Consider the following 27,620-nt stretch of genomic DNA (forward strand, 5'->3'; position numbering starts at 1 on the left):
TCACTGGTGCAGAAATGTGAATGTTGACAGCCTGATATCCCAGGATCAAATCTCACCTCATCAAACAATAATAACAACAACCACAAAATGAGTCTCAAGGAAGCTACAGTCAGCCCTCCACATTTGTGGATTTCACTTTTGCTGATTTGATTATTCATAGATTTGATCTATTCTTTCTAGGTTCTCCAGTGCAACTCTATGGTCAACGTCCACCAGAACTTGCACTGGAGGACCTAGAGATTCCTAAAGAGAACATTCCCTAGCACTTGTAGGTCTTCTAGTACAATTCTATGATCAATGTCTGGCAGATGTTGACCATAGAGATGCACTGGAGGACCTAGAAATTCCTAGAGAGAGATTCTCTTTGATTAAAAAAATAGTTTTTTCATTTGCAGTTTTTCCATTTTCACAGGGGTCCTGCACTGCTATCCCCATTGAATGTGGAGGACCCACTGTACTGCATTCTCAGTCTTGATTCCCACTACCCCCTTCAACATTTCACAGATGAAAATTTGGACACGTGTGGCCAAGCAACATCAGTGTGGACAAGATGGTGAAAGTTATTAGTGAGGAAGAACACACAACACAAGCTAGGAGAGACTGCATTAGGTTGCTTTTGCCTGAGCCACTTTCTCCTCTCCTCTCGTCTCTTCTCTGACCTTCCCCTCTTCTCTACTGAGTTAATTAAGGACCTTATCACACTGAGAAAATCGGGGGTTTAAACAGCGATTATCCCATGAAAATTCTGCAATTGTGATTAACATTTTCACACACATTGCGATTAAAGAGCCATTACCCCGGAAATAAACAGGCAATAAACAGCAACAATTCGCGGGATTTCCCTATGAATGATTTGTTGCTGTTTATTGCCTGTTTATTCCTGGGATAATGGCACCTTAATCACAACGTCGTGTGAAAATGTTAATCGTGATTGCATGATTTTCACGGGATAATAGCTATTTTAACCCCCACTTTTCCCAGTGTGATAGGGCAGAAGATTGAGTCTGTCCCTTTCACATCTATTTAAAACAGTCCTTTTTGTGTTTAATGTGAAAATATGATGGGGATTTTTTACGTTGGCTGTAAGGCATCTTCTGGCATGTGAAGAAATTTGCCAACTAGATAAGAGTGTGAACAAGTACATGAGTATTATGACATGTAATTGTAGCTATACTTATACTTGTTGTTATCCACTTAAGTACTCTATTTTCAATCTCCTTTTAATGCACTATAAACTATGCTTTTATTACAGGGTTTGTTCTAGAGGGAAGAAAGATATTTATGCCAAGGCAAGTCACTTCTACTCTTACATAATATTAACTCTTGTTTAATTCCATAACTGATTCCAATTTAAATACCATTGCATTTAATGCTATGTCAAAATAACTCCAAGTGAGTCTGAAAATTCTAAATACTACCCATGTTAGTCACTCCTTTGTAGTTTTCTTTTGCTACGTTGTCTTATTTTGCTGCTTTATGAAGACAAGTTAATGCATTCATTTTTTCTCCAGAACAATCACCTTAATAGCTGCTAGTAATTTTCAGTCAGAAAGAAAGGTGTTCCAAAGCCCTTTTCAGAAGGCACAGTGCAACGCTGACAGAATAAACTACCATATATACTCGACTATAAGTCGACCTCATGTATAAGTCGAGGGAAGCTTTTGGGGCCAAAGTAATGTATTTTGATATGATCTGTGGATAAGTCGAGGATAAAACCTAGAGGCATGTAATGAAGGATCTAAAGAATGAAGCAAAGGTAAACAATGCCAAGGAACTTACAAAATTCCAGCAGATATACCTTTGTGCTCACTTTAAAGGCTGGATGGATGAGAGATCATGAAAGGCTATTGAATACCCTTAAAGACATGGGAGTGCCACCACATCTGATAGTCCTGATGAGGAATCTGTGCTCAGGACAAGAGGCTACTGTCAGAACAGAACATGGAGAAACAGAATGGTTCCCAATTGTCAAAGGGGTCAGACAACCTTTTCACCCTATCTGTTCAACTTGTATGCAGAACATATTATAAGAAAAGCAGGCTTGCACATAGAAGGAGGAGGAGTGAAAATAAGAGGAAGGAATATGAGCAATCTAAAATATGCAGATGATACCATAGTACTAGCAGAAAACCTCCCAGACCTGGAACAACTACTAAGGAAGATCAAAGACAAAAGTGCAAAGACAGGCTTAATGTTTAACATAAAGAAAACCAAAATAATGACTATGGAGGACCTTCACAAGTTCAACCTTGGGGAGGGTGGCTATGAAAGAACTAGAAAAGATTCTAAAATGCAAAGGTATACAACTGAGTACAAAAGTTAAAATCATGCAAGCCATCGTATTCCCTGTAACCATGTATGGATGTGAGAGCTGGACAGTTAAGAAAGAAGATAGGAAGAAAATCAATTCATTTGATATATGGTGCTGGGGAAGAGTGCTGAGGATCCCATGGACAGCCAAAAGGACAAACAAATGGGCCCTAGAGCCTATGCAGCTGGAAACCTCTCTGGAAGTCAAGATGACCAAACAGGCTGTCGTGCTTTGGACGCATCATGAGAAGGAAGGACTCACTGGAAAAGACAATAATGCTAGGAAAGGTGGAGGGAAGTAGGAAGAGAGGAAGGCCGAATGCCAGATGGAGGGACTCTATTAAGGAGGTCACTATGGGTTTTATGGGGTTGCAGGAATTAAGGAGAGTGGTGGAAGACAGAGGGTCTTGGAGATGTCTCATCCATGGGGTCACCATGAGTCGAGATCGACTTGAAGGCAGTTAACAACAACAACTAATGGATGAGAGAATAGGGGTAGGTCAGTGCTTCCAGGATGAATTACACTTTTTCCTTTCACCAGATGATGGTTCCCTTTTTAAAAAATGAGAGTTAAAGTACAGTACCTACACTGACCCATGGATAAGTCTAACTCAGGGTTTTTGGGGGTCAATTTTTTGACCTAGATTTCTAGACTTACACATGAGTATATACAGTAATACATTATTTTATCTATTCAACAAATTGAATTTTAATGTTAGGAAATGTTTAATGCTCCTTTGGGTTCAAACTGGTCTTACCATTGGTAAACTGAGCCAACTGCTGGAAGAAGATTTGTGGTATCATAAAAGGATGGCAAATTGGTATTTATTTTGTTCTTAGGAAATAAACAGATGGGCTTGAAGCGCCAGCATGGGGGCATGGCGTTTGGACGCCAGACACCCTGATGCCACTCCCACGCCAGCTTCATGCCGCCAGCCCAACCGCACGGTGGACGGCATCATGGTGCTCTTTTGGCGCAGCATTCAGATGATGCACTGGAAAGTGCTGCCACAGTGGCAACAATGCCTTTTACCTGCTCTAAAAGTAGCAGTATTTCAGTTTCTTTTAGAGCCAGCAATGCACCAGATCGGCTGCGGCTTGCAGTTGCCATGGCCCTGATCTGGTGCTGAAAGGGGCAGCGCAGAGCTGATACTTTTGGGCAGTCTGTTTTGCCCCTTAATGCATCTTTTCTGCCAGAGAGAGAGAGAGTGAGAGAGATGCTAGAGGTGTGAGTGAGCTAGTCTACAACCATCCTGGGAGTACTTGTGGGTGCAGTCCTGAAACCCCATGTTATCATGTAAGGAATTTGTTACTATAAAATGGAAGAAAGTATTAGCAGATGGTGATAGGTGAACAGGAGTGTGCTGGCAAGCACTGTTTGGTGGGAAAGAACTGGACTGGAGATGTGACTGTATATAAGCATGCCTCAGCTGTGGACCTGTGTCCCGGCCTCGGCACCCTTAAGCGCTTAGGTTTAATTCTGTTAAAGTTATCTTGAATCAAGAAATGTGTGGTTATTGCTTGCGAATCTGATTGAGGCTGCACCCTTAAAGAGGCAAGGGTGACAGAGGGATTGCTTGCCTGATGTGACAAAATGACTACCATATACAATACTTGACTATAAGTCGACCTCATGTATAAGTCGTGGGCAGGTTTTGGGGCCAAAATTATGGATTTTGATATGACCTATGGATAAGTCAAAGGTAAAACTTAGGGACATGTAATAAAGGATGTAAAGAATGAAGCAAAGGAAAACAAAGCCAAATAACTTACAAAATACCAGCAGGTATAACTGTTTGTGCTCACACTAAAGTCTGGATGAATGATAGAGCAGAAGGGGGGGGGGGAGAGCTTCAAAGACAGATTGCACTCTTAGTTTTCACTAGGGGATGGTTCCTTTCTTTTATTAGAGTTAAAGTATAGTACTTACATTGACTCATGGATATTAATTTTTTGACTAAAATTTCTAGATGTACAGTACTCTTAATATCTCTTATCCAAACATTCTTTCCTTTTTTGAGGGTCTACACATTGGTTGGAGTGTAAAGTAGAATAGAAGTTTAAAAATATCTCTTTAATTTTTTAATGTTGCATATAAATTTCATTCCCCTCTTTAATTTTAATAATGTTCTTTCTCTCTTTTTCTTTAACTTAGAGGCAAGCCATTTCCCTGTTTTATTCGCATGTTCAAAATTGTATTGTTTAACCTTTAAAAAAATATCTCTAATTCTACTGTAATTTCTACTGATATTTGTTTTTGTAAGATTTTTTTTATCTTGTCAGCCACCTCCTTATTACTTGGGTTTTCTTTCAATTTTTCTTCATTTTCTTTCAGTAATTTATTCAATGCTATCATTTTTTACTTCTTCAGTTTCTGCAATCTTATATTCTGCTGTATAAGAAAACCACGCCATACAGCTTTACTAGTGTCCCAAACCACAGCAATTTTACTTTCATCATTTATGTTTTCTTCAAAGAATATTTTTGTGTTTTTTTCTATAATACTTAGGTCTTGCAGAAGCTCTTCATTGAATCTCCAATTATACATTCTTTTCTGCTCTTTTATTTTTCTAACCATTGTCATTGAAATCAGGATTAAGTTTATTCTCGATAGCGAGTTGTGTCTATCGGTACAGAATGTGTCATCTCTTTTCTCGACATATCTACCAAAACAAAAGTCTCTATCAATTTTTTAAAAATGGTAATTTATCTTGTTTTTCGTTTGCAATTTTGTGTGATGTTCTATCTGTCTTTGGTTCTATTACTCCATTAAAAGCTCTCATTACTATCAGATTCTCGTAATCATGTTCCGACAGTTTTTCTTGTAAATCATTATAAAATTTTCCTTTATTTTCTTGTGGATCATAAATTCCCACTGCTAACATTTTTTTCTCTAACCAGGTTACTTCAACCCCTATAAAAGAATAATTATTATCTTTGAACACTTCTTTGAAACTTTCCAGTTGTGTAGATGTAAGAACTGGGAAAGCACCAGTGTGAGTTCCCACCAGACGGGGATGGCACATTTGACTGCAAACTCTTTGCAGAAGGGTAGCATAGTATAAGTTTCTGTTTCGGAGATGGCAGAACTGCTGCTACATCTCACTGTCAGCTCTTAGATGCTGCTCATACCCACCATGCCCATGAAATATTTTAAAAAGTATCAAGATCAATGAAATCAGGATTGCTACAAAATTTTAATGAGGAAGAAGATGATTGAATTACATGTACAATCAATACACTTTGGAATCAGAGAGCCCCATTTCTGTTCTTTAAGCATCCCCTGAAAGCCCATCTCATTTTAAATGTGAGAAATCATATGGTTAGGGTATGAGCCCTACCGACGGGAAGAACACCTTGCTCTACCTGACGAAAGATGTGCTATTCTAGCATCCGGTTCTCAGAAATGGCCTTTTCACAAGCAGTGCCCTAAATCCAGTCAATAGCCCTAGCCAGATGCTTCCACCCCTTCCATTGGTATATAATGATATACTGCTTTTGAACATGGAGTCTCTGCAGTATTGCTCATATGAGTAAAGTGATGTGGTATAGGCCCAATTGTTCTCTCTTCAGAGCATGCCTCTTTCCCCCTCATTTAATCCTCCCTCTTCTGTTCAGGAATTGATGTGCAATTTTATGATAAATCTGAGTGAATCCCCAGTGTCTCTACCTCCGCATTGTGGTTGCTCTGAGAACATAGGAAGGAAGAGTCAGGTGTCCCCCTGTTTTCTCTATACTAGCATCAGAGTGATTGTGCCCTTGAATTATTAAAACAAAAATCACACTATTTTCTTTTCTTTTGGCTTACTGTACACAATTCAAGAAAGATTAAACATAAACATCTTTGATTCAAAAGCCATGAGTTCAGACAGTTCATGTGTATACATACATGTGAGATAATCAACACAAATGATTTTTAGCTTTTCTGTCTTTAGAAAATTTTGAACAATAAAAGCCACCTACATGCAGCATCATTTCTTTTTATATATAAATATAAAACATAGTACAAAAGAAGACATCAGACAAGGCAGCAGTTTCTAAGTACTAAAATCTTTCTCTTGGAAACATATACATTAATTGGAGAGAGAACGTTGCTAAAATACTAAGAGTGTATGGATTATTTTTTAAAAATTAAACCTTTCCCCCTCCACAGTAGAAAACGCAGCCACGGATTTGTGATCTCTGTGCGTACAAAGGGCTGCTTGAGAAGAAAAAAAGCCTTCTCTATCACTTCTTTAAGCTATGGGCCCAATCCACCAGACACTTTCCACTGCAAGCCCCAGTTCAAATAAATTGCACAGCTCCCATTAACTGTAATGGTGCTTCTGCAGCAAACTTTCTGGAATATTGTGGCCAATGATATTGATCATTCAGTAGAGAAATTATTTTAATGCAAACATGACACCATTTTGTTAATTCAGTGGACCATCTGCCATGAAGACTGTTGACCAACTGATCATATGTTGTGCAAAAGTACCAAATATTTTGCTGACAGTTCAAAAAATATATAGAAATAGCATTTTCTGTACAAAACTATGATTAATTAACAACCCCTTCGCTCCCATCTCAAGTATTGAAATTGCTAAAGGATCTATATCCTGGAGACAGGAAGTAATAATGTGTTCCCTTATGTATGGTGACAGCAGGCGATTAAGTGGAAGGTCACTCTTGTAGTGTTTAACATAGGACATTGCTATTGTTAGTCATTAGTGCCAATGAAACCCTGATGGGAATTCACGGTGAAACCAGAGAGAAATTTTTGCTGTGTGAATTCCCTGGACTGATGTTAGCAGCACAAAAAGTGCACCCGTGGAGGAAATTAATTTTGGTTGAGTGCAAAATACATGGGGGGGGGGAGCGAGTGGCTTTTAAGTTGGTGGAGGTCCGTTGGTGTACCGCAGCATTGGATAGAACGACCGGGCAAAGTTGTTGGCTAGGGTACAGCTGTAGTCTTCCTCAGAAGAAGGGATCAAGGAAGCCAAAAACAACAGGAGAAGGAAGAGCAACTGAAGAGGTAGCGCTGCTCGCAGAACACGATAAAAGAAGGAAAGGGTCTTGGGGGCAGTTGGACTGGCTTCATCTCTGTCTTCCGTTCTGCAAACAGAGGACAATTTAGACATGTGACTTCTTGACACTGTCAGATCATGAGTCTATTTAGCCCTCCATTCACTATTCTGGCTAGCAAACATTTCTCCAAAGCCTAGGCCCAGAACATGCCCTACTGTTAGGCCAGAGGGGGGCAATTCCTCAGAGCTAGAGGGCTGCACTACCTCCCCAGTGGACTTGTTAATTTATGGTGACCCCATGAATTTCACAGGGTTTTTCTAGGCAAGGAATTCTCAGAGTTGGTTTTACCAGTTCCTTCCTCTGACAGTTGGTGTTCATTGGTGGTGTCCCATCCAAACACTAACCAGGGCTGACCCTGCTTAGCTTCCAAGATCCCTTGCCTTTGGCAGAGTGAAGTTGAGGTGGCAAATTCTGGGGAAGAGCAATGATGGGCCCCAGCCATTCATCCTGAGCCATTCCAGCCATTCCTTTCTTGAAGAATGCATGAAAGAATGGATGAAGAATGAAAGACACTCCTAAAAAAGCCTGAAGCCTTCACATTTGGTGGAAAGGTATATCACATTGCTTATGCTGAAACAAGCTTTGACTTGTCAGTCCCACTGGCTTTTGTAGAATGGAGTGGGGTGCCATTTTGTCTTTTACTTCAGATAACGAAGTATCTTGTGTCCAAGCTATGGACAGTTATTTGTAAATACGACAGATGATTTTTAATAACCAGAATGACTTTTGGAAGGCCTCTTGGAATATCTTTTTATTATACTAAGAGCTTTCTGTTTGAATGGATATCAAAATATAGGATAAACAAATTATTAAAAGCTAAGCTACACTTGCAATTTCTTAAAAAACAGAATCTGTGACCCTCTTTCAGAGACAGTGAGTTAAAGCCTGCTTTTCTATGCAAAAGAACAGAACAGAAGCAAAAAGGTGGCTTTCAGAGTGAAAGAATATACATATGAAACGAGAAGTGCAAAAATTACAAACTTTTAGACATGCTAGCCATGTAGCATGGACATCTGCTTTCCATAAGGACTAAGGGAATGCATTTTTGTGAACTGTATTTGTGAATGCGTTTAATGGGTTCGTTTTGTTGTTATGTCAATAGTAGCAGATGGCATGGATAGGGAGAAAAGGGTTTTCCTTCTCCATTAGGCTCCTGGAAAAACACCATCTCTTTGAAGCTTATGTTTCTGTTTTAAGGGAACCTACCATTGATGGCAATGGAAGCTTCCCTTCGAATTCAAATAGAAAAGCGTTTTTGTCTAGAACACAATGGCAGATGGAGGAGTTAAAACTTCTCAAGTCTCCTTTTGGCTATGATTTACAAAATAAGACAAATAGGAATAATAATTGCATTATACATATTATGTTGAGTATGCTTTGGCCATCAGGCTGTTATTAAACTTCACTATTCTTTTTACTAATTCAAGTAAGGAAAACCACAGAATCATACCTAATATTGCTGCTGCTTTTATTCTCCAAGGTCTTCCTTCCATCATCCTGTGGATATTTAATAAATATAAATAAAAAATATTAGGGGGGGCACAAAGATACAAATTGCAAACAGCACAGTTCCATGTCCCAAAGGATTTCTCTCCAAGAGGAGACACAGATATAACAGAATTACTTTCACAGATATTATAAGTTCAAGCAGCCAGTCTGCTAATGTTATGGATGTAGGATTAAGCCAAGAATCAGCATGGTTGAGTGATAGATTAGGATGCTAGGAGAGCAGGGTTCAAATCCCCACTCAGCTTTGGAAATCCATTGGGTGGCCCTGAGCAAGTAATACTCTCTCAGCCTCAGAATAAGGCAAGGGCAAACCTCCTCTGAACAAATCTTGTCAAGAAAAAGACATGAAAGGATGGTCGGAAACAACTAGAATGAACACAGCAACAATGGTTCCACCCTTTCATTCAGAGCACTTCCCTAAGGCTCCAGTAAAACTGGGGTCCCCAGAAACATTTCTGCTATGAACCCCACATCCTGTAATATGGGCATACATTTTAGTGATTCCCTGGAGAGTCCAGATTAAATCCGAATTGGCAAGCCTTGTTAAATTACAAAAAAGAATTTAAGGAGAGAATTGAGTGAAAAGAAGAGCCCAGATAAAAGCAGCATTTTAAAGCATCTTGCCTTGTGCCTGTAGGTGGAAGGCTTTTCTGATATCTGGTGATACCTTCCAGAGTCTGCTTCACCTACTTGTGTCTGAAATGCGCTGATGTCCTGGAACAAAAACAGCAAGAAAAGCTCTTATGCAGAAATTTACACCAGGAATTTTCAGCACTCTCGGGATACAAATCTACACTAGCCCAAAATGAGAGCTGTGCAGACAAGCCTCACCTGGCTTCCCCGTGAAACTTTTAAATCTTGTGAAACTCCTTCAAGGAGCTGTTTTAGTTTCTTCCCAATGACATGGACCTTTTCATCGGCTTCTATGTAATCTCTACCATCCGATTTGACAAGCAAGCAAGTGGATATCTCCTGTAGAGTGTTTACTTGCAGCTGCTGTTGCAGAAGTTCCTTTTCTAGTTGCTGAGAAGAGGAAATAGCAAGAACCCATTAAGAAATATAAGATTTTAACAGATTATAACAGTACTGCTTTTGAAGATTTATTTAAAAAAATCTAATAGTAGGGAATGGTTGCTATATCTTGTATGGTTTGGGGTGTGTGTGTGTGTGTGTACACGGAAAGAGAGAAGTGGTGGAACTATCCACTTTTTGGGCACTGCTCACTGTTGCCATGTGGTCCTTGCCACTGAAGTAATGCAGTCTTTAGCCCCCAAAGATTATCTCCCTATGCTTTACTCAGAGATGGGGAAAATGTGACCTGGAATCCCCGTTTTGAAGGTCCTGAAGCCCCTGGAACTCTCCTGGGCCCCTTAGACTCCCCCCCCCCCCAAATTTAGAAAGATGTGTAGGATGATTCCCTTGACCAAAATTGGCTAATAATGGCCATCAAGGATGGCGCTTCAGCATCCAACCCCCAAGATTCTCCTTTTCTCCTCTCCAATTGGCCCCCAAATGGCCAACAATAAAACTGGAAATGAGGTGAAATCACTTCCATGTTGCCGGATCACTAGTGCTGCCCCTATGGCCTCCCACTTGCTTTGTTGTTGCCCATCCCTACTTTACTGGCAATGCCAGTAACTGAAGCCGAGGCCTTGTATGATGTAAAGCATGTGCCCTTCCACATGTGTGATGGATCCAGCTTTCAGGGTAACTACACAAATATAGCAACATAGAACACAATTCCCAGTTCTAAGGAGCCAGTGAGCAGGTTCTTGGGACTTCATCATCCAACCACCACACACAACAGAGCTCCAAACAAAAACTGGTTGAATGGAAGGGCAACTGTTTCTCTCCATTTACCAATAATTCCTTTCGACTCTCCTGTATTGTGTGGGGATCAGCATTTGGATCCTTAACCTGTGTGTGATGCCTCCGCGTTTCTGCACAAGCCAGCCACAACAGAAGTTTCTGGTTCAACTCATGAAAATCCTGTGAAAACAAAGCCAGAGAAATATACTGATACCAGATCACACTGGCTAAGCAAGAGATACAACTTGGCATTATGGCAGTATCATTATATTAGATGGAAACAGCAGGGTCTTTCCCAATACTCTGGGTAATATACAATAACAAAGAATATTTTATATTGTGCTTTCTCAAATGTTTTATGTATACTCCATATACAGTATCTCAATAGTATTAAACCCAGTTAAGTCAGTATCATCATTCACGTAACCACCAACCTTGGGTATTGGGATGGGTCTGAAAGGTGCTGGTTTGGCTACGGCCACCAGCTGAGTTCACACTTAGCCATTACAAGAAAGAAAGAAAGAAAGAAAGAAAGAAAGAAAGGGGGGGCATGAAAAAGGATGCTGCTACAGGCTTGGGGATGGGGTCAGAAAGCATCAGTGCAGAAGCATGCATGCATTCTGGCATTACAATAGAGATGTGAAAAGTATGGTCCACAGGTTGTGTGTAGCCTGAACAGGCAGAGATCTAAACCTTGTTTAAAAACCTCCAATGAAAGAGAGTCAGCTTCCTTCTGAGGCAGGCTATTCCACTCCTAAACAGCTCTCCTGCATCAGAAAGTTCTTGCTAATGTTTAGTCACCAGCTTCGTAGGAATAAATAAATCAAGACATGACAAAATGATGGTTCTATTCACCTGGCAGTGCATCAGGGCTTCTTGTAAACTCTTCCTCCAGTTCCCCATTAAAAGGTTTGCTTTCTCCCAGCGTAAATTGACCCGTCGAAGTCTGTTCTGAAGTTCTTTGGATCCGGTGCTGTCTGCCTGCTTGAAGTCCTTGCTAGTCAGATTAACAGACAGCACAAGGGCCTTGTAATTATCAAAGGCTTTAAGCATATTCTGGTGGGGGGGAAAAACAGATCAGGATTTCATGTCAAGACAGAAAAATAAAGAAATAACTCTAGTCTGAAACAGCTAAAATATGAAATTGGAAGAATCTCTGCATATATCTTTTCTTGGGTGGGAACTGATGAAGATCCCAAGAGTTCTTTCAAGCAAATGATTTATGACCATATTAGATTATTACAGAACTAGTAGGATCAACCTAAAGTTTAGAAGGTTATTTTTTAAATACATTAGGTAACTCATTCCACAGTACCTCAAAAGTAATTTACCATAACTTTATTGTTGTTTTTAGTTACTGATATTACTCCTGTTCAAATAATTTGGAAACTTAATGTCAGTCTTGATCAAGGAAACCATGGTCCTGAATCTAGTGTGTCACGTCTTCTCATTATGTACCTGAAGTATGTCAGCCTCAATTTAGTCATTTTCGTTTCCAGTGAGAGGCTTGATCTGTTCTAGGCCCCATCTAGCAGTGTATTTTTGGTTGTCCACAGTACCTCAGCACTTTTCTCCTGCACAACATCTCAAATGAGATTATTTTCTTTCTATCATCTTTCTTCACTGTCCTGCTCTCAAATCCTAATTTTGGTATTCAGCTTTATATCTTTGAATAGTTAAAGATCTGGAGACCATGCCCTATGAGGAGCGACTTAGGGAGCTAGGTCTGTTTAGCTTGAAGAAGGTTAAGAGCTGATAAGACAGCCCTGTTTAAATATTTGAAGGGATGCCATATTGAAGAAGGAGCAAGTTTGTTTTCTGTAGCTTCAGAGAATAGGACTTGGCACAATGGATTCAAACTACAGGAAAAGAGATTCCACCTCAACATTAGGAAGAACTTCCTGACAGTAAGAGCTATTTGACAGTAGAATACATTGTCAGAGTGTGGTGGAGTCTCCTTCTTTGAAGGTCTTTAAACAAAGACTGCATGACCATCTTCATGGCAGGAGGTTGGGATGGATGGCCCTTGGGGTCTCTTCCAACCATGATTCTTCTAACTTAAGGATCTTGTCTAGTTCTTTTATACCTGTCCTTCCCAATTCTAGTCTTCTTCAGATTTTTCTGACTGCAGTCTCCTTTCTGATCAATGACTGATCACAGTATTGTTACATATTAAGTATTTGTCATTCTTACCAATATGTATTCTAATAAATCTTGATGCTGAATTCTTTGGGTTGGGGAGCATATATATCCATCTTTATTTGTGCAATATCAGAAAAACTTCAGAGAAACATAGCCTTTAAGGCTGAAGAGCGGGGTATAAATACCATAATAAATAATAAACCTATCAATACAATTTTAATCCTAAACAACAACAGACTTACTTTCAGCTTCTTGACTCTCTGTTCTATGACCTGGATGCTGTCTGCTGGTTCTGCCTCCTGCAACTCTTCCAGCTCTTCTTCCATTGTGTCCAGCCAAGCATTGATATTTGTGAGGTCAGAGTTCAGTTGTTGCCACTGCTGGAAGTTCTGCTTCAATCTTAGCTTGTTGCTTAGGTCTTGTGCTTGAAGCAGCTCCCATCTCTCCATGGTTCCTGCATTTAATCACACAATGATCATTTAAAACAAAAAGAAAAGGCTTTGAAATCTGAAAGGAATATCATTTTAGGCCCTTGCTGGCCCCCTTTGAAGAAACTTTCTCTGACATATGTCCTATAATACAAACCAAAAGTCTGTGTGAATTCATGGGCCTGACTAGTACTTGACTCCCCACATCCTTGTTTGAGTTTGTTGTTGTTGTAATTTTATCTGTTGCTTCTGTTTTACTTAGTTTTATGTTAGATACTTTGGCTTTTCCATCATTGCAATAGCAGTATTGTTACCCTTGCTTCTCTTCCTTCCTTTCCATCTCTCTGCTGCAGTTTCTAGCTCCCAGGGGACAAGGATCTCACATATTTGTTTATTTTGCTTATGTTGCTACTTGAAAAATCCTCTACTGCAGGGGTGGACAACTTTGGAAGATGTGGGAGTCATTTTTTTTAATCCTCGGGCCCCTATTATCCATATCTGCAGTCAAAAAATGAAAAATCAAAACAAAACTGGAAGTGTCCAGAAGTCAACTTCAGGTTTTGAAAAATAGCATTTAAAAGCAAGCAGGATAAATAGGACAGGGAGGAGGGTGGTGTGACATATTTAAAAGGTGAAATGCTGTTCTTGGTTGCTTTGGAAGGAAATCCCCTTCCTTTTACCTGAAGAAGTGAGATCTAAGGCATCTGGGGCCACAAAAATGGCTTTGGGGTGACATGCAGCCCCACAACTGCACTTTGCTCACCTTTGATCTACCAGGATGATGGGGCTAATGTACAGGCACAAAAAGAATTGTTTCCATTGGAAGCAAAGCAGGGACAGGCCTGGTTAGTACTTGGAAGGGGGATCAAGGTGTGGTAGACAGTTGGCCCTCTGTATACATGAATTCAAGCATAATTCATGAATTCAGTTTGAAAATATTCTCTCTCTCTCTCTCTCTTCCAAAAAGCAAAGCTTGATGTTGCCATTTTATAAAAGACATCATTTTGCTATGCCATTTAATGGGACCTGAACCCCTCCCTTCTGAATAGAACTGTGCTCGGCAAGATGGCGACCACAATCAGCCATCAGTAATTTCGGGTCCAATTCACCTTTTTTTTTAAAATCTGGAATAGAGGATGATTTTTGCAGCCTTTTAGAGGTAAGTCTGTCATTGTCTTTCTTCGTAAGATCTGTATCTCTTCCTGGCGATTTCCCAGCAATTTTATTGTGCTTTTCCGCAGCAGTTCTCTGGCTTGCTAGCGGGCGTCTTTCTTCCAACTCACTCTCACTGGTTTCCATAAAAACCTTTTTCAAAGTGTCTGCTCCAACTTCTACCGAGGCTCGTGTTTTGGCCACCATCCAAGAAGTTATTTTAGTTGTTCCTTGACTTTTAGATGATTCTGTACCTTTTTTTAGGTGAAGCATTGTTTTTATTTCTGTTTTCTTTCTCTTTCTTTCCTTTTTCTTTATCCTCTTCTTCTCTTTTTTTTAATCCATTGTTATTATCCTGTGTAACTATCTAAATCTGAATGGCTTTTTGCTGAGGAGGCAAAATGCGACGGTATGCAGGATAAAATAAACTGACTGAGGGCAGGAATTCAATTGAAAAAGAATGTTGATTCCTACAGACCCGACTGACACGAGGAAACCCCCATTAGTAGAAAATTGTGCCTCTGGCCATCTTGCAAATATTCTCTCTCTCTCTCTCTCTCTCTCTCTCTCTCTCTCTCTCAATCTATATATATATATATATATATACATATATATTCCAAAAAAGCAAAGCTTGATTTTGCCATTTTATATATGAGACATCATTTTGCTATGCCATTGTATTTAACGGGACTTGAACATCCATGGATTTTGGTATGGGTGATCCTGGAACCAAACCACAGCATATACCAAGGGTCGACTGTATTCCTTTCCAAAGAAAACCCTAATAAATTTATGGAGTCACCTTTAGTCAAGAGGTGACTTGATGTCATATAAACTGTAAAGGACTTCCAGATTTTTTAAAAATAGATTTTTATAGAGTTTTATTTTACTAAATTTGCCAGCTTATCTAGTTTAGTCAAATCCATTCACTTCTTCATCTGTTCTACAGTATTTGGAGATGCAGAAGATCTTAATTATAGAAATAATATAGACTTGAAAAGCAAGACTGAGAGAGAATATAGAACTTTAATAAGCTATATAACTATAGTGCAAAATATTGGGGGGAAAAGTCACTTGAATGCATGTATACATATACATTTTAAAAAGAAATACCTGCCTGATTCAAGTTACAACACACATAGACACAAAGTCATACGTATTACTATTCCCCCCTAGAAACTGGAAAAGTTAGTTTCATTGCCAACCAGAATCCATATCTCACATTCTTCTTTATTGTATATTTTACAAGGATGATAGACTATGATTAATTACCCCTTTATTAAATAGACATCCAGGCAAACTTCTGAATGGTACCTGAAGTTTTTATTGGCAGATGAGGACAAAAAGATCACAGAGGAAGTCGCAAAGTTTATTTTCTCTGTTGTAAAAATTCGAAAAGTCATGTGTTATAAAGGCAGGTAGTGATGTCCTCTCCCGGCTCAAACATTTATGGAAAATTGGGGTGGAGTGGATTATGAAGTGGCAAGTCTGTTAATAAAACCTCTGTTATAATGTATTTTACATGTTCGTTTATATGCTGTGTATGTACTACTCTTGCTGTTATTTAATTTGCTGCTGCTGTTGTTGTTTTGCTTTTATACTGCCTATGGTTTGTTAACTGAAATAAAGGCATTCATTCAGTTTTATTAGAGTACAAAGTCCAGAATCCCCCAGCATTCTGGAAGTTGTAGAACAAAAAAATCTCTCCCCTCAAATTACTCCTCTCCCCAACCACCCAAAAACACTGTTAACATACCTGGTGGTTTCTCAACAGCTGCAACACCAATGAGGTTTTGGTTCGCCTGGGGTTCTTCACTAGGCAAAATCCCAGAGATCTCTTTCATGCTGTCTATGCTCCCAGTGCTCAGTTGTTTTACCTGGAATATGGCAACAGAGAAGGGAGAGGAGGCTTCAGTGAAATGGCTGCATTCAAGTGCCTACCACTGCATTCGCAAGCAATGTGTCCTTCATCCTGTTTCACCACCTTTGCAATGATGTGCAAACACACTCTGAATTCACAAAATACCTAGTCAGAATACCAGAGATGAACAAATCTTGTTTTCTTCCTTAACAATCTCAGCAGCACTTTCTGTTCTCATACTTTGGTCTTCTCACCTCTCTCTAGAACATTCATTCTCAACCTGTAGGTCCCCAGATATTAGACTTCAACTCCCCAAACCCCAGCCAGCACAGCCAATGTGGAGGCATTCTGGATACAACTTCTGGGAAGCCACATGTTTGAAACCACTGCTGTAGAACAATGTCATTTGTATCATTCAACTTTTCTATCACACGGGGTGTGCCACACGTTTCCTAAAACCTCCACACTAGCAGTCAGAAAGAAGACCACATTACCGGTGGATAGACTCAGTCAAGGAAGCCACAGCCCTGATTGTGCAAGACCGCAACAGGTGACTTGGAGGTCTCTCATTCATAGGGTCACTATGAGTTAAAACCAACTTGATAACAATTATCAACCACAAGCATCTGGCCCCAAAACATGCTTTTAGCTTTATCTAATGCTGGAATATGCCCCTCCCAGTCTCCACCCAAATTGTAATATGCCACTCCCAGGTCCTTTCACCCCTCAAGAAAGGTCCACAAAGTCTTGCTATCTGGAAATATTCTTCCATCTGGGACTTACATAGCTTGCTTTGAAGGGTGTGCTGGTCTCTGGACTGTGTGCCAAGACACCTCTAACCATTTCTCTTTGGTTGTATGGATGTTTTCGACCAACTGGGCTTTCAGGGGAGTGCCATGTATGTGTTTCAGAGGCAGATTTTCCTGTTGCATGAGAATGCAAAAGAGATACACAGAAAATGAGACGCTAGGGGACAGGGAAGGGATGGGGAAAGATTATTACTGTGTTTTTGTAAAATAATGAATTAAAAGCATTCTGCAGAAGAGGAATAACCAAGTAATGGTATGAGCACAAAATGAGTTTCGCCATTCTCATTGCAAAGCATGCTTGTTTGCAAATGTATGTCAGCCGTGTTTTGGGGACAATGAAATGGCAGCCATGCAGTTATGGGAACGCTTTCCTCTGTTCTTCCTGAAAATGCCTATAGACAATATGAATAGAGTCTGGAGGAAGGTGTGGAAATGTTATTTTTGGACTACGACTGCCAGAATCCCCCAGCTCAGTTGTTGGGGATTCTGGAAATTGTACTGCAAGAGGTAACTTTGTCAATATATGGGAGCAGCTAAGCTGAATGAGGTGGCTCACTTTGGAGGGCATATCTGTGGATACCACTGAAATAGAGCAAATAATTCAATTATTTTGTTAATTATCATTTTAACCCATTTGATAGGGAGGGAAACCATTTGGATTTTTCTACCCTCAGGTATCAGAATCTCTCTGGCCATCTCTGCTAGGAACAGGACTTCTGAGTGATGCTGAAAACATACCTGTGCCAAGTGACGATAGTCAAGAAGGGACTCCTTTGATTTTGGAGTGATGAAAAAAATGCTAATTCTGGATGGCACATATAGGAAGAAAGGTCAAGGCTGCTATGCGAGAACCAATGCTTTGAAAACTAAACTAAGCTGTAGCGGAAGTGATAACCACCATTCAGAATTTTTGCCCAGACCACACTGTGAGGAATGGACACAGGAAGGTTTAACTCAGATTCAAACACAAATCTAAGTGGGGATATATATATTATTTTTGGACTACTTTTCTCCAAATCCCCAGGTAACATGGCCAATGTGAATTCTGGGAGTTTTTGTCCTGCCAATAGTAATGTTTCCAAGCTGTAACTCTAGCCATTTTTGTGCTGAAGTGAAGAAAACTCAAAAGTGGTGTAAATCCCGATTCATATAGAAACACATGTGGATGGTGCAGAGTTGGAAAATAAAAACAGAACAAAAAAGAGAACCCACCATAAGCCAACTGGCCCATGGTGTCAACACAAACCAGGGAGGTCAGACACTTGCATATGAGAGAGGAGTGAAGAGCACAGCGTGCAGCACGGGGGGAAACTGTCATGTTGAGACACATGCAGTAGCAGGTGCCTACCAGAAGCTGCTCTCAAAGCTTTTGTGGTCATTTTAAGATATGCCTCAGGATGCTCAGGGATTTCTACATCTGAAAAAAGAATTAACGTCACCAGTTGCTACACTGGACATAGAGCGAGCCCGTTCACCCTCCCCGTATCGCCCCACAAAAATTTTCTGTAAGATCTGCCTCTGCTGGATTCAGCTCAAATGTTCTTATGGTCTGGCATTCTTTTTTTTAAAAGGAGTGGACTGCAATGGCTTTGAGAAGCTCATAAGAAGAGCATAAAGGCAACAGCCCTCTCTTGCTCTTTGCTTCCCCCGAAGATATACTGCCTTTAAATACTGAAGTTCCACGTACATAACATAACTTAACATATAGATCATCTCCCTTTATCATTTTTATAAGGGGAGATTAAGATGGAACTAGTTTGGAGTGAGGGAGGCATTCATTCACTCTGTTATGCATGTGATTTCTCTCCCCATTACCACCCCTGCCACCTTTTGGGTGGCAGCATCTTTAAAAATGTAAACATACAGATCTCTCCTATAATGATTACAGCCAGGCTCTGCTAAGGGAATAATAATAATAATAATAATAATAATAATAATAATAATGTTTATTTGTATTTTCCCGCTTCTCCCAACGGTTCGAAGCGGGATTACAACCAAAAATCTCCATACAGGCAATCATGTCTAAAATGCATATCATAAAAACATCACAAAGTATAAAAACAATATTATTATTTTGGGGCTGCTTTTGGAAATAGTAGGAGTGATGATTTGGAGCAGCTAAGAATGTATGGACATGAACTGGGGGGAAATACCTTCCAATGACATCTCTACAGTGTGCCTCCTCCACCCCACCATCGATTGCACCCATTTATAGCTTCCTCTTTTTGCAACAGATTGCACCGAACCCTGCAGATATCCATGGGGAAGCTATGAGAGCAGAACTCATAGGACGGAATATGTGCAAAGCCATTCACAACACAGTATGCTTCTTTTTCCTGGTACTGTTTGCTGCTTGTATATAAACGCCCTGCTGCACGTAACACAGAATGAGATGGACCGTGTCAGCCTGGAGAGGGAGGAAGGAATCTTGCTTCTCTGAAGGAAGCAAGCCAGCACTTCAGAGAGGTCTATGAAAAGATTGTCACCCTGATGTGCTACTTTTTTGCACACATTATAGGAAACTGCTTTGTACCAGTCACATTATTTATCTCTTTAGCCCAGTCTTGTCTTATTTTAACTAGCAGCAGCTTTCCAGAGTACTTTGCAACAATCTTTTAACTGAAAGATGCCACAGATAGAACCTGGTGCTTTCTGGATGCAAATCCTGTGCTTTATTACTATGTTCTGGTCTATCCCTGAAGGGTTAAGTGTCGAAATGAGGCACACACACCACTTTTAGAAGGAAGTGGTTCAGGCTAAACACAGAGAGAAAGTAATCAATTTTGGTTTCTTTCAGCGTCTCATTTTTGCAGTCACAGGTATGTTCTACCTACTTTTCTGAGTTTCTAATTCTGTTTTTCTACTTGTCTGGGGGTAGACAAATACAAAAATAAATTTGTCTGCACAAAAAACTGTTCATATCATTTCTCCTGATACATTTTTACTTACAATGTTGCCTAGTATACACATTTTTGTAAGTGATTTCCTCTAAAGTAATACATTTTTGGCCACCCCCTTTTCATTAAGATTATCGCACTACACTCTTAAAACCTTGCTATTTCACTTTAACTGCTCTGGCTGCCTCCTGTTGCATTCTGGGATTTGCGGTTTAGGAAGGGGCATTTAGAATATTCAGTCAAAGAGCTCTTAGGCCTCACTGAACTACAAAACCCAAAATGCAACAGGAGGCAGTCAGAGAAGTTAAAGAGGAATGGAAATGCTTTAAGAGTGTAGTGCAATAATCTCCTTTTTTGCACATCTCTGTAAGTTTTGTTTTTGTTTTTGGACTGAAAAACAGCATCACAAAATGTGGAGAAGAAATACTGCAGGATATATACTGACTGCATTTTGGTTCTCACATTGGTCTAGCAAGCACAAATTAGCAACATTTCCCTTTGAACCAAACATATTTCTCCCCAGTCCTTAGGTACACAAGTCTCCTACTTCATTCTGCACAATATATAGAATAAGTATTGCTGAATAGGAAAGATGGAAAAGCTCCTGAGGTGAAATGCTTTGGCTGCATTGCTAAAATCCAACATTTAAAGCTGGGCTATTGGATTTTATGTGTGAATGAAAGTTATCATTCCTAGATGAAATGAAAGAGTAGCTCAATGGTGAGAGGCAACTTACCTGAGAGTGCACTGTAGTATGGCTCTTCTTCCTCATCCTCTGGAGAGGAAGAGCCTCCCACATCTCCTGTGTGATCCCACTCCAGCGGAATGGAGTCCACACTGACAGGTGTCTCACAGCCTGACCTCTCGTGACTCACTGCTGGGGGCATGAGGTGACAGAGTGACTGGTGGGGTGGTGGGACCTCCTGTAAAGCTTTCTTGTGCCATAGATCATTCTGTATCCCCCTTACATCTTCTGTATCAGCTTCGTTTTCAGAAGACTCTTTTTCATCTTCTAGACCCTAACAGGAGAAAAGAAACATGACCACAATTACTCAACTCCATTACTGAAATTATCATATTCCTACCAGTGCCTAAGCAGAAGGGCCAATCCACTTCACAGCATGCTCAGATTCACCATCCCATGGCCTCTAGCTTAGATTTAGTGCCACATGCTCTGGGAAACTGGGGGTTTAAGAGAAGGTCTTCATTTTCACACATAAAAATGCCTCCTCTTATTATCAGAAGTCTGGGGAAGACTTCCTTAAGCCTTTTAATTCTTGATTCACAAGGCTTTTGACAGCAAAATACTGCTGAAGAAACAAAGGACTTGGATACAAGTTAATTAACTTTAATTTGAACTTCAAACCAATGAAAGGACAGCCATCTAATTAAAAAGATTGTATGTACAGTACAGCGCTGTGTAAATTTACAGCGCTATATAAATAAAGGTTAATCATCATCATCATCATCATCATCATCAACTGGGGTTCAGCTTCCAATGGTGGAGGGAAGGGGGACACTGGCCACTAAATAAGAATTCTGCACCATCCAAAATGAAAATGTCCTTCACTCTCCAAATTTCTAGCACTGCAATAACTTAAAACTTGACGTGGCCTTAAGAAATAAAGTTGAGGCATCCAAAGACAAGGGACAAGCAAAGTTACCAAGGGAAAGCTGGCACAGTAAATATAAAGAGTTCTGGTTGGGGATGATTTTCAATGTCTCACTGTGCATTGAATTTGGGGACTGAAGGAAAATTTCATGGGGGAACCTAAAGATCATTCTATTAGTTCTTACTGGGTGCCAGGATGCCAATCTTTGATGGAATCTGGAGACACGACCAAATACTTCCTGGCAGTATTTGTGGAGTTCTTCTAGCTCCTCTTCAATTACGACAGCATCCGATGGCTCACTTTTCTGAATCAGATGCTCCCCAAACTCAATGAGCTGATCAATCTTGTTGGTGTTGAGCATTATTTCCTGCTGGAAACCCTGTTTGAAAAAGAGGCAAGAATTGTTCTAAGCTCAAGATTTTACCACATTTTAGCTACAACAAGAGAGGAGGGAGTCAATGGACTAGGATTACACTATATGAGGGTTTCTACCTCCAACAAAGATAAAAACTTTTTTTAAAAATGGGACTGCATTTGGCATGTTTTACCTAAACAGCAGCTAAAATTTTCCTAATACAAATGCAAGGAGACTTCTTGAGAAATTCACTGTTTTCTGCCTAACAAAGGGGCTTGTAGCTTCACAATGGAGAGAGACAATCTGGATCTCAAAAGTACTGTGGTCCCTCCACATTCGCTGGGGTTAGGAGCACAGGACCCCAGTGAAAGTGGAAAAACCACACATAAAAAACACTACTTTTTTTACCTGAGAGAACACCTCTCTAGGAATCTCTAGCTCCTCCAGTGCAACTCAGTGGTCAACATCTGCTGGACACTGACCATAAAATTGCGCTGGTAGAACTACAAATGGCTAGTGGAGTGTTATCTCTAGGAATCTCTAGGTCCTTCAGTGTGACCTTTGGTTAAAGTTGACCATAGAGTTGCACTGGAGGACCTAGATATTCCTAGGGAGGACATATTAATAAAATCTGTGAATAATCAAATCCGCAAAAGTCAAATCTGCAAATGTAGAGGGATAACTGTATTTATTTGTGTTGCTAATGGAATATAAATTTTATTCCCTGGATTTTAAGATGCTTTGTCTTCCATGGCCCAAGGAAGGGTGGCCTGCCTGCATGGATATTCCTCCATAACATCTTAACTGAGATAATCAACCACAACATCTTGATAAAATACAGGTTTGTGACTAACATCATCATTTCCCCCTCCTACATGATTTTAACACCCTTGGCTGATGAAGAATCCAGTGGAGCTTCAAAAGCTTGCAACAAATATTTTGTGCATTTTGATTGACTCAATAAAGGTATCAGTGCTTTGAGGATTTTGGATGTCATTCAAGCAGTGTCATCCTGATTACTGAATGCCACAAGAAGGGATGGAAAACAAACTGATGAGAGATACAAAAGATGCTATCAGAGGAGCAGCAGTCCTGGCACCAGCTGAGGGAGATGTGCTTCCTGCTCTTATAGGTTAGGCCTTGTAAACTATGCCACGGAGAAGGCAAGTCAGTTGCTGCTTAATACCCTCCTTCTCCTTTAGGCCTCCGGGCTAAGATTCCTACATTTCCTAACCAGCATAGCCATAGCAACAGATGATGGAAACTTCAATCCAACAAGACCTAGAATGTTGTACTTTGCCCACACTTGCCTACTGAGTCCTGTTACAATTTCCTAAATTTTGAAAATATAGGGATTGTGAAATAGAAAAGTGCACCTATTGGCTTTAAGGAAGGCACCAGATTTACAGTTTTACAATAAATGAAAGTACTTTGGATACCTGAGAAAGTAAAGGGATCACTACACAGCTCTTGGGCTTTGAAATAAACCATTAATATACCCCAGAAGATGCTATGTTTTTAAAAAAATAAACATCTGAAAATTCAGAAAACACCAGAACAGTCTAGAAACAGATTTACTATGGAAAGAATTGGGTTAAGTTCAAAAAGCAATACTTACGTTTAGCTGCCGCATTTTGTCATCAAAGTTACTCTCTGAGAAATGCTCCACGTTTGTTAGTTGCAGGTCCATTTCGGTCAGCCACACTAGAACACTGTCCTTCGTGCCCACAAATTCTTCCCATTGATTGGTAAAGTACTAAATGCAACCACAGGACAGTTACCCAACACAACCTCTTAACCTTTTCTTCTCCAAGCTAAACATCCCCAGCTATCATGTTATGCTTGCAAAACTTTCTGGAACTTTCATTAAGAGTTTTAGTATCCAGAAAACATAGAAAGCTGTATGATCATTATCATGTAATATGAGGTGTAGCAGTAATATGCATCATCATCATCAAGTTTTGTATCTGCACATCAGCTTTCAAATGCCCAAACTGGTTCCTTTATATATTAAATTTATATTCCACTATTTATTCCACAAACTCAGTTGCTATTATGCTCCCACTTCCATTGTACCCTTGAAATTAGTGACTGGCTCATTTGGTCAAGAGAGTCTCTTGACTAGTTCACTCAAACAAGCTTTATGACTGAACTGGGCTTTGAACCTGTCTCTTCTCAGTCCTAACCCAATACTATAACCACCACTCCCTCTATCTTGTTCTTGGAGCTCTGCTTATTCCTGTTGAGTTAAATGTAGATGTCAGCAACAGAAGAATCTCATCTTCCTGAAGGTAAAATTGCAAACCCTACCTGTCCAAAGGTGGAGGCACATCCTTGAAAGGTATCCAAGTGTCTTTACTCAGTTACTCAAGACTGAAAACACTGATGATAATAGAAACTTCAAGAGTTTTGGGAAATGATGGAGGAAGAAATGGAATCCAGGTGTACCCTTTTCCTTTAGCATTTGAACCTTAGCCAATAAAAGGCTGGAGGAATTACACTCACTGGACCACTTATAACTCAGCCCTTCCTCTCCCCATTTCGTTTGCTCCCCCTCCCAGAGCAATATCACCATATACAACTCTCAGGTGAAGTGCTTTCAATGCAGAAGCACTAGTCAGCTGGTAGTTACCTTGAGTCTCCTGAGAATGGCTGAGACACGTCTCTGCAGATTATCCCAGCGCTGGTTGCCTTCATGCACCATCTGCTTGAGTCTGCTGGCTGAATCAGTGCGGTTCTCACGGGCCAGTCGGCGGTACTGCTTATTGATCAGCTCCAGCTGAGTGAGCCGTTCATGGATTTGCCGTTGAAATGCCTGAGATGAAAATATAATTAATGCTTATACAATAAAGTTCTTTAAAGAACAGAGGACCACAGGGGGCACATAAAAAAAACATACATTAATTAATCACCTCCCAATAGTGGCTTATTAGAATTACAAGATTCTGATTTGTGGCACATCAGAACTGTTTCACAACAGACTGTTTCAGTTGTCAACATTCTGAAATATCTAAAAATTCCTAAATATACTGGATATATCACCATTTCTGAATACTGTTTTTAATATTATAAAATATCTCAAGATGCCTAGATATATTGGATATAGTACTACCATTTTCATCTAAGAGAGACACACCACTGAGCCAAATATTTTAAGACCAAAACTCAAAAAAATTATAAGTCACTTGCAGGTCATTCAAGAATGGGAAAACAAGAAGAATGTTTACTTCAAATTTCTTCAGCTCTTCTTTGGCATTTGTGTATGAAACCTCGGAAGAGTTGGGATAAGCTGCTGTCCTCTCTGCTGTCTTTAGCCAGTCTTCAAAGCGAGAGTAATCTTCTAAAAACCTTTGCCATAGGCGCCAGGTCTCCTCGATCCTAACATAGAAACAAGCAAAACATTTCCCCCAATATATTCATTAATTGCAGGGATGGGCTAAAAAAAGCAACCAAACCCCAAATTAAGAGTACAAAGCCATTCAGCTATTCAGAAGTGACCTATATAGAAAGAATGAAAATGGACTGAGGTGCTGACTCCTTGCTGTGGAGATGGACAGAGAAAACTAAACCTGGAGCCCTTTCAAAATATAAAATTACAGTTGAACCTTGCCTTATGTGGGGGATCCATTCCGGACCCTCCCCCCTCATAAGGCGCATTCCACTGATGCTGGAACCCCATACAAGTGAATGGGGCTTGTGTGCACAGCGCGGCGGCGCACGCCCCATTCATCCGAATGGGATGTACTGCCCCTTGTGCCCTGTGCGCAAGCTCAAGACCACTTATAGCGCACCTCCGTATAATGCAGGCGCACTGTATAACATTGTTTCCATTTCAACTGCTGTGGCAGCAACATGGAAGTCCACTTGTGGTTTTGTTTTTTTTATTGTAATGCAACACTCCTAGAAGCTTCCAAGAAAGGAAATTCCCCCATCATTTGGAAGGCCAAAAGAAAAATAAATGTTTTTTAGAAGTCACATGTGGAACGTACTTTTCCCAGCCCTGTTCTAGCTGAAGATGCCAGGAACTGAATTTGGGCTCAGTGGAAGTTCCCTTATCAGGAGAGCAGCGAATCCACTAATCTTTAGTATGAATTTTTAAAGGAGCTCTCTTATTTGGGAGTAGTGCTGAACACTGCTCCCAAATAAGTTCAGCACCTTACATAGCCCTTTTTAAAGTTTGGACTAGCTCACTGATTATGGCACCCTCTAGACACCTCCACCTGGAACCAACTTCAGGCAAGAGAGATTTCACTGAGTGTCCATCTCTCCCAGGAAAGGTGACCCATGCATGATTATTCTTTTCAGAACAGATCCTTTGGAACTTTTGGCAGATGGTGCAAAAGACAGTATTAAGAAAAACGTTAAGTTAAAAAATAGTAACATGCTTTTTTTTCTCCTGACACAAAAGAGAGAAAAAAGTAATGCCTCTCACTTCATTCGCCTCTCCATAGACATGGCACAGATGTTTCTCCACCGTCGGTCCAAGCTCCTTGTGGTCTGTTGGATGGAGTCACATTCAGTTTCGTTGGCACATGCATCCGAGTCATGCAGCAAGACTTCACAGATGCTGAACACAGATTCTACACCTGCGCTATGCTGTTCAATGTCCCGCTGCAGGTCCTGTAACCGGGAGTAAAAAGCCATCTCCAATTACTAAGTTATTAGTAAGCATTTCCTCTTATAAAATCCAGGTTGTTGTTTATTTTTGTTTGTTTGTTTAACAAGTAAAAACTGTAATAGCAGAAAGGTACTGAACATGGCATACAAAATGTCAAAAAAGTTGGGATAAAAAAATACTTCCTAAAAACTCTTTAGAGCTGAGCTATATGATCAGCAGGCTCATAAAATGCATCAAACTAGAGGTGAAGATCCAAAATCTGCATTCTCCCTTGTGTAAAACACAAACTATTATGAGCCTGCACAGACAAAACTAACATTCTCAGTGTGAAGACCCCTGGCCAAACCTTCTCTTTGACATATTAATTTAATAAGTTAAGGGGGAAAGTTAATTTTTGTTTTAAATGGTGGAATATTAATACCTGTCCTGCAAGAACTGCATTTGTTTCCAATTTGCTTTCAAGCTCAATTCAAGGTACTGGTGTTGATTTACAAAACCCTAAATACTTTGGGACCCTGGTATCTGAAAAGACTGCCTCCTCCCATATGAGCCTGCCAGAAATTTAAGATTTTCAGAGAAGGTCCTGTTGCACGTCCTGTGAATTTAGGTTGGTGGTTACATGTAACAGAGATTTCTCTGTAGCAGCACCTTGACTGTGGGACTTCGTACCCAAGGAAGTTAACCCACTCCATCTCTTGTAAGCTTCTGGCAGGCAGCCAACAAAGTGCTGTTCTGCATGGCATTCAAGGCCTGAAACTGTTGTTTTAATTGTTTTAAAACTGGATCCTAGGATTGTTTTTAGACTGCTTTTAGGCGTTTTGAAAGAGTATTTTAATGTGTTTTAAACATGTTCTTTTCTCTATATTGTTTTAATTGGTTTTTATTTGTTCATTGCCTCAGGAGCCCTTGTAAGCTATACAGAAATATAGCCAGCCCTCCTTATTCATAGGTTCTTTATCTGCGGATTCTTTATCCACAGATTCAAGCATCCATGCCTTGAATATATATATATATACACACACACACCAAATAGCAAAGCTTGATTTTGCC

General features: G+C 40.1%; 1 protein-coding gene across 3 annotated transcripts in view; it reads right to left on the reverse strand.

Moving 5' to 3' along the window:
- Nucleotides 1-7,035: 7,035 nt before the first annotated feature.
- Nucleotides 7,036-27,620, reverse strand: part of SYNE2 (spectrin repeat containing nuclear envelope protein 2) — a 233,730-nt gene continuing 213,145 nt past the window's right edge. For all 3 annotated transcript variants that reach the window (XM_042454459.1, XM_042454452.1, XM_042454444.1), the window contains 16 exons: nt 26,385-26,572; nt 25,180-25,330; nt 24,585-24,767; nt 23,571-23,708; nt 21,782-21,976; nt 20,721-21,003; nt 18,436-18,504; nt 17,062-17,201; nt 16,174-16,294; nt 13,080-13,291; nt 11,551-11,751; nt 10,747-10,875; nt 9,718-9,909; nt 9,511-9,600; nt 8,828-8,874; nt 7,036-7,404 (listed from right to left, as the gene is read on the reverse strand). In XM_042454459.1, coding sequence (XP_042310393.1) covers nt 7,179-7,404; nt 8,828-8,874; nt 9,511-9,600; nt 9,718-9,909; nt 10,747-10,875; nt 11,551-11,751; nt 13,080-13,291; nt 16,174-16,294; nt 17,062-17,201; nt 18,436-18,504; nt 20,721-21,003; nt 21,782-21,976; nt 23,571-23,708; nt 24,585-24,767; nt 25,180-25,330; nt 26,385-26,572 — 2,565 coding nt within the window. In that variant the 3' untranslated portion in view covers nt 7,036-7,178. The remainder of the gene's footprint in view (nt 7,405-8,827; nt 8,875-9,510; nt 9,601-9,717; nt 9,910-10,746; nt 10,876-11,550; nt 11,752-13,079; nt 13,292-16,173; nt 16,295-17,061; nt 17,202-18,435; nt 18,505-20,720; nt 21,004-21,781; nt 21,977-23,570; nt 23,709-24,584; nt 24,768-25,179; nt 25,331-26,384; nt 26,573-27,620) is intronic.

This window comes from Sceloporus undulatus, chromosome 1 (genome assembly GCF_019175285.1).
Source record: "Sceloporus undulatus isolate JIND9_A2432 ecotype Alabama chromosome 1, SceUnd_v1.1, whole genome shotgun sequence".
Lineage (NCBI taxonomy): Eukaryota > Metazoa > Chordata > Lepidosauria > Squamata > Phrynosomatidae > Sceloporus > Sceloporus undulatus.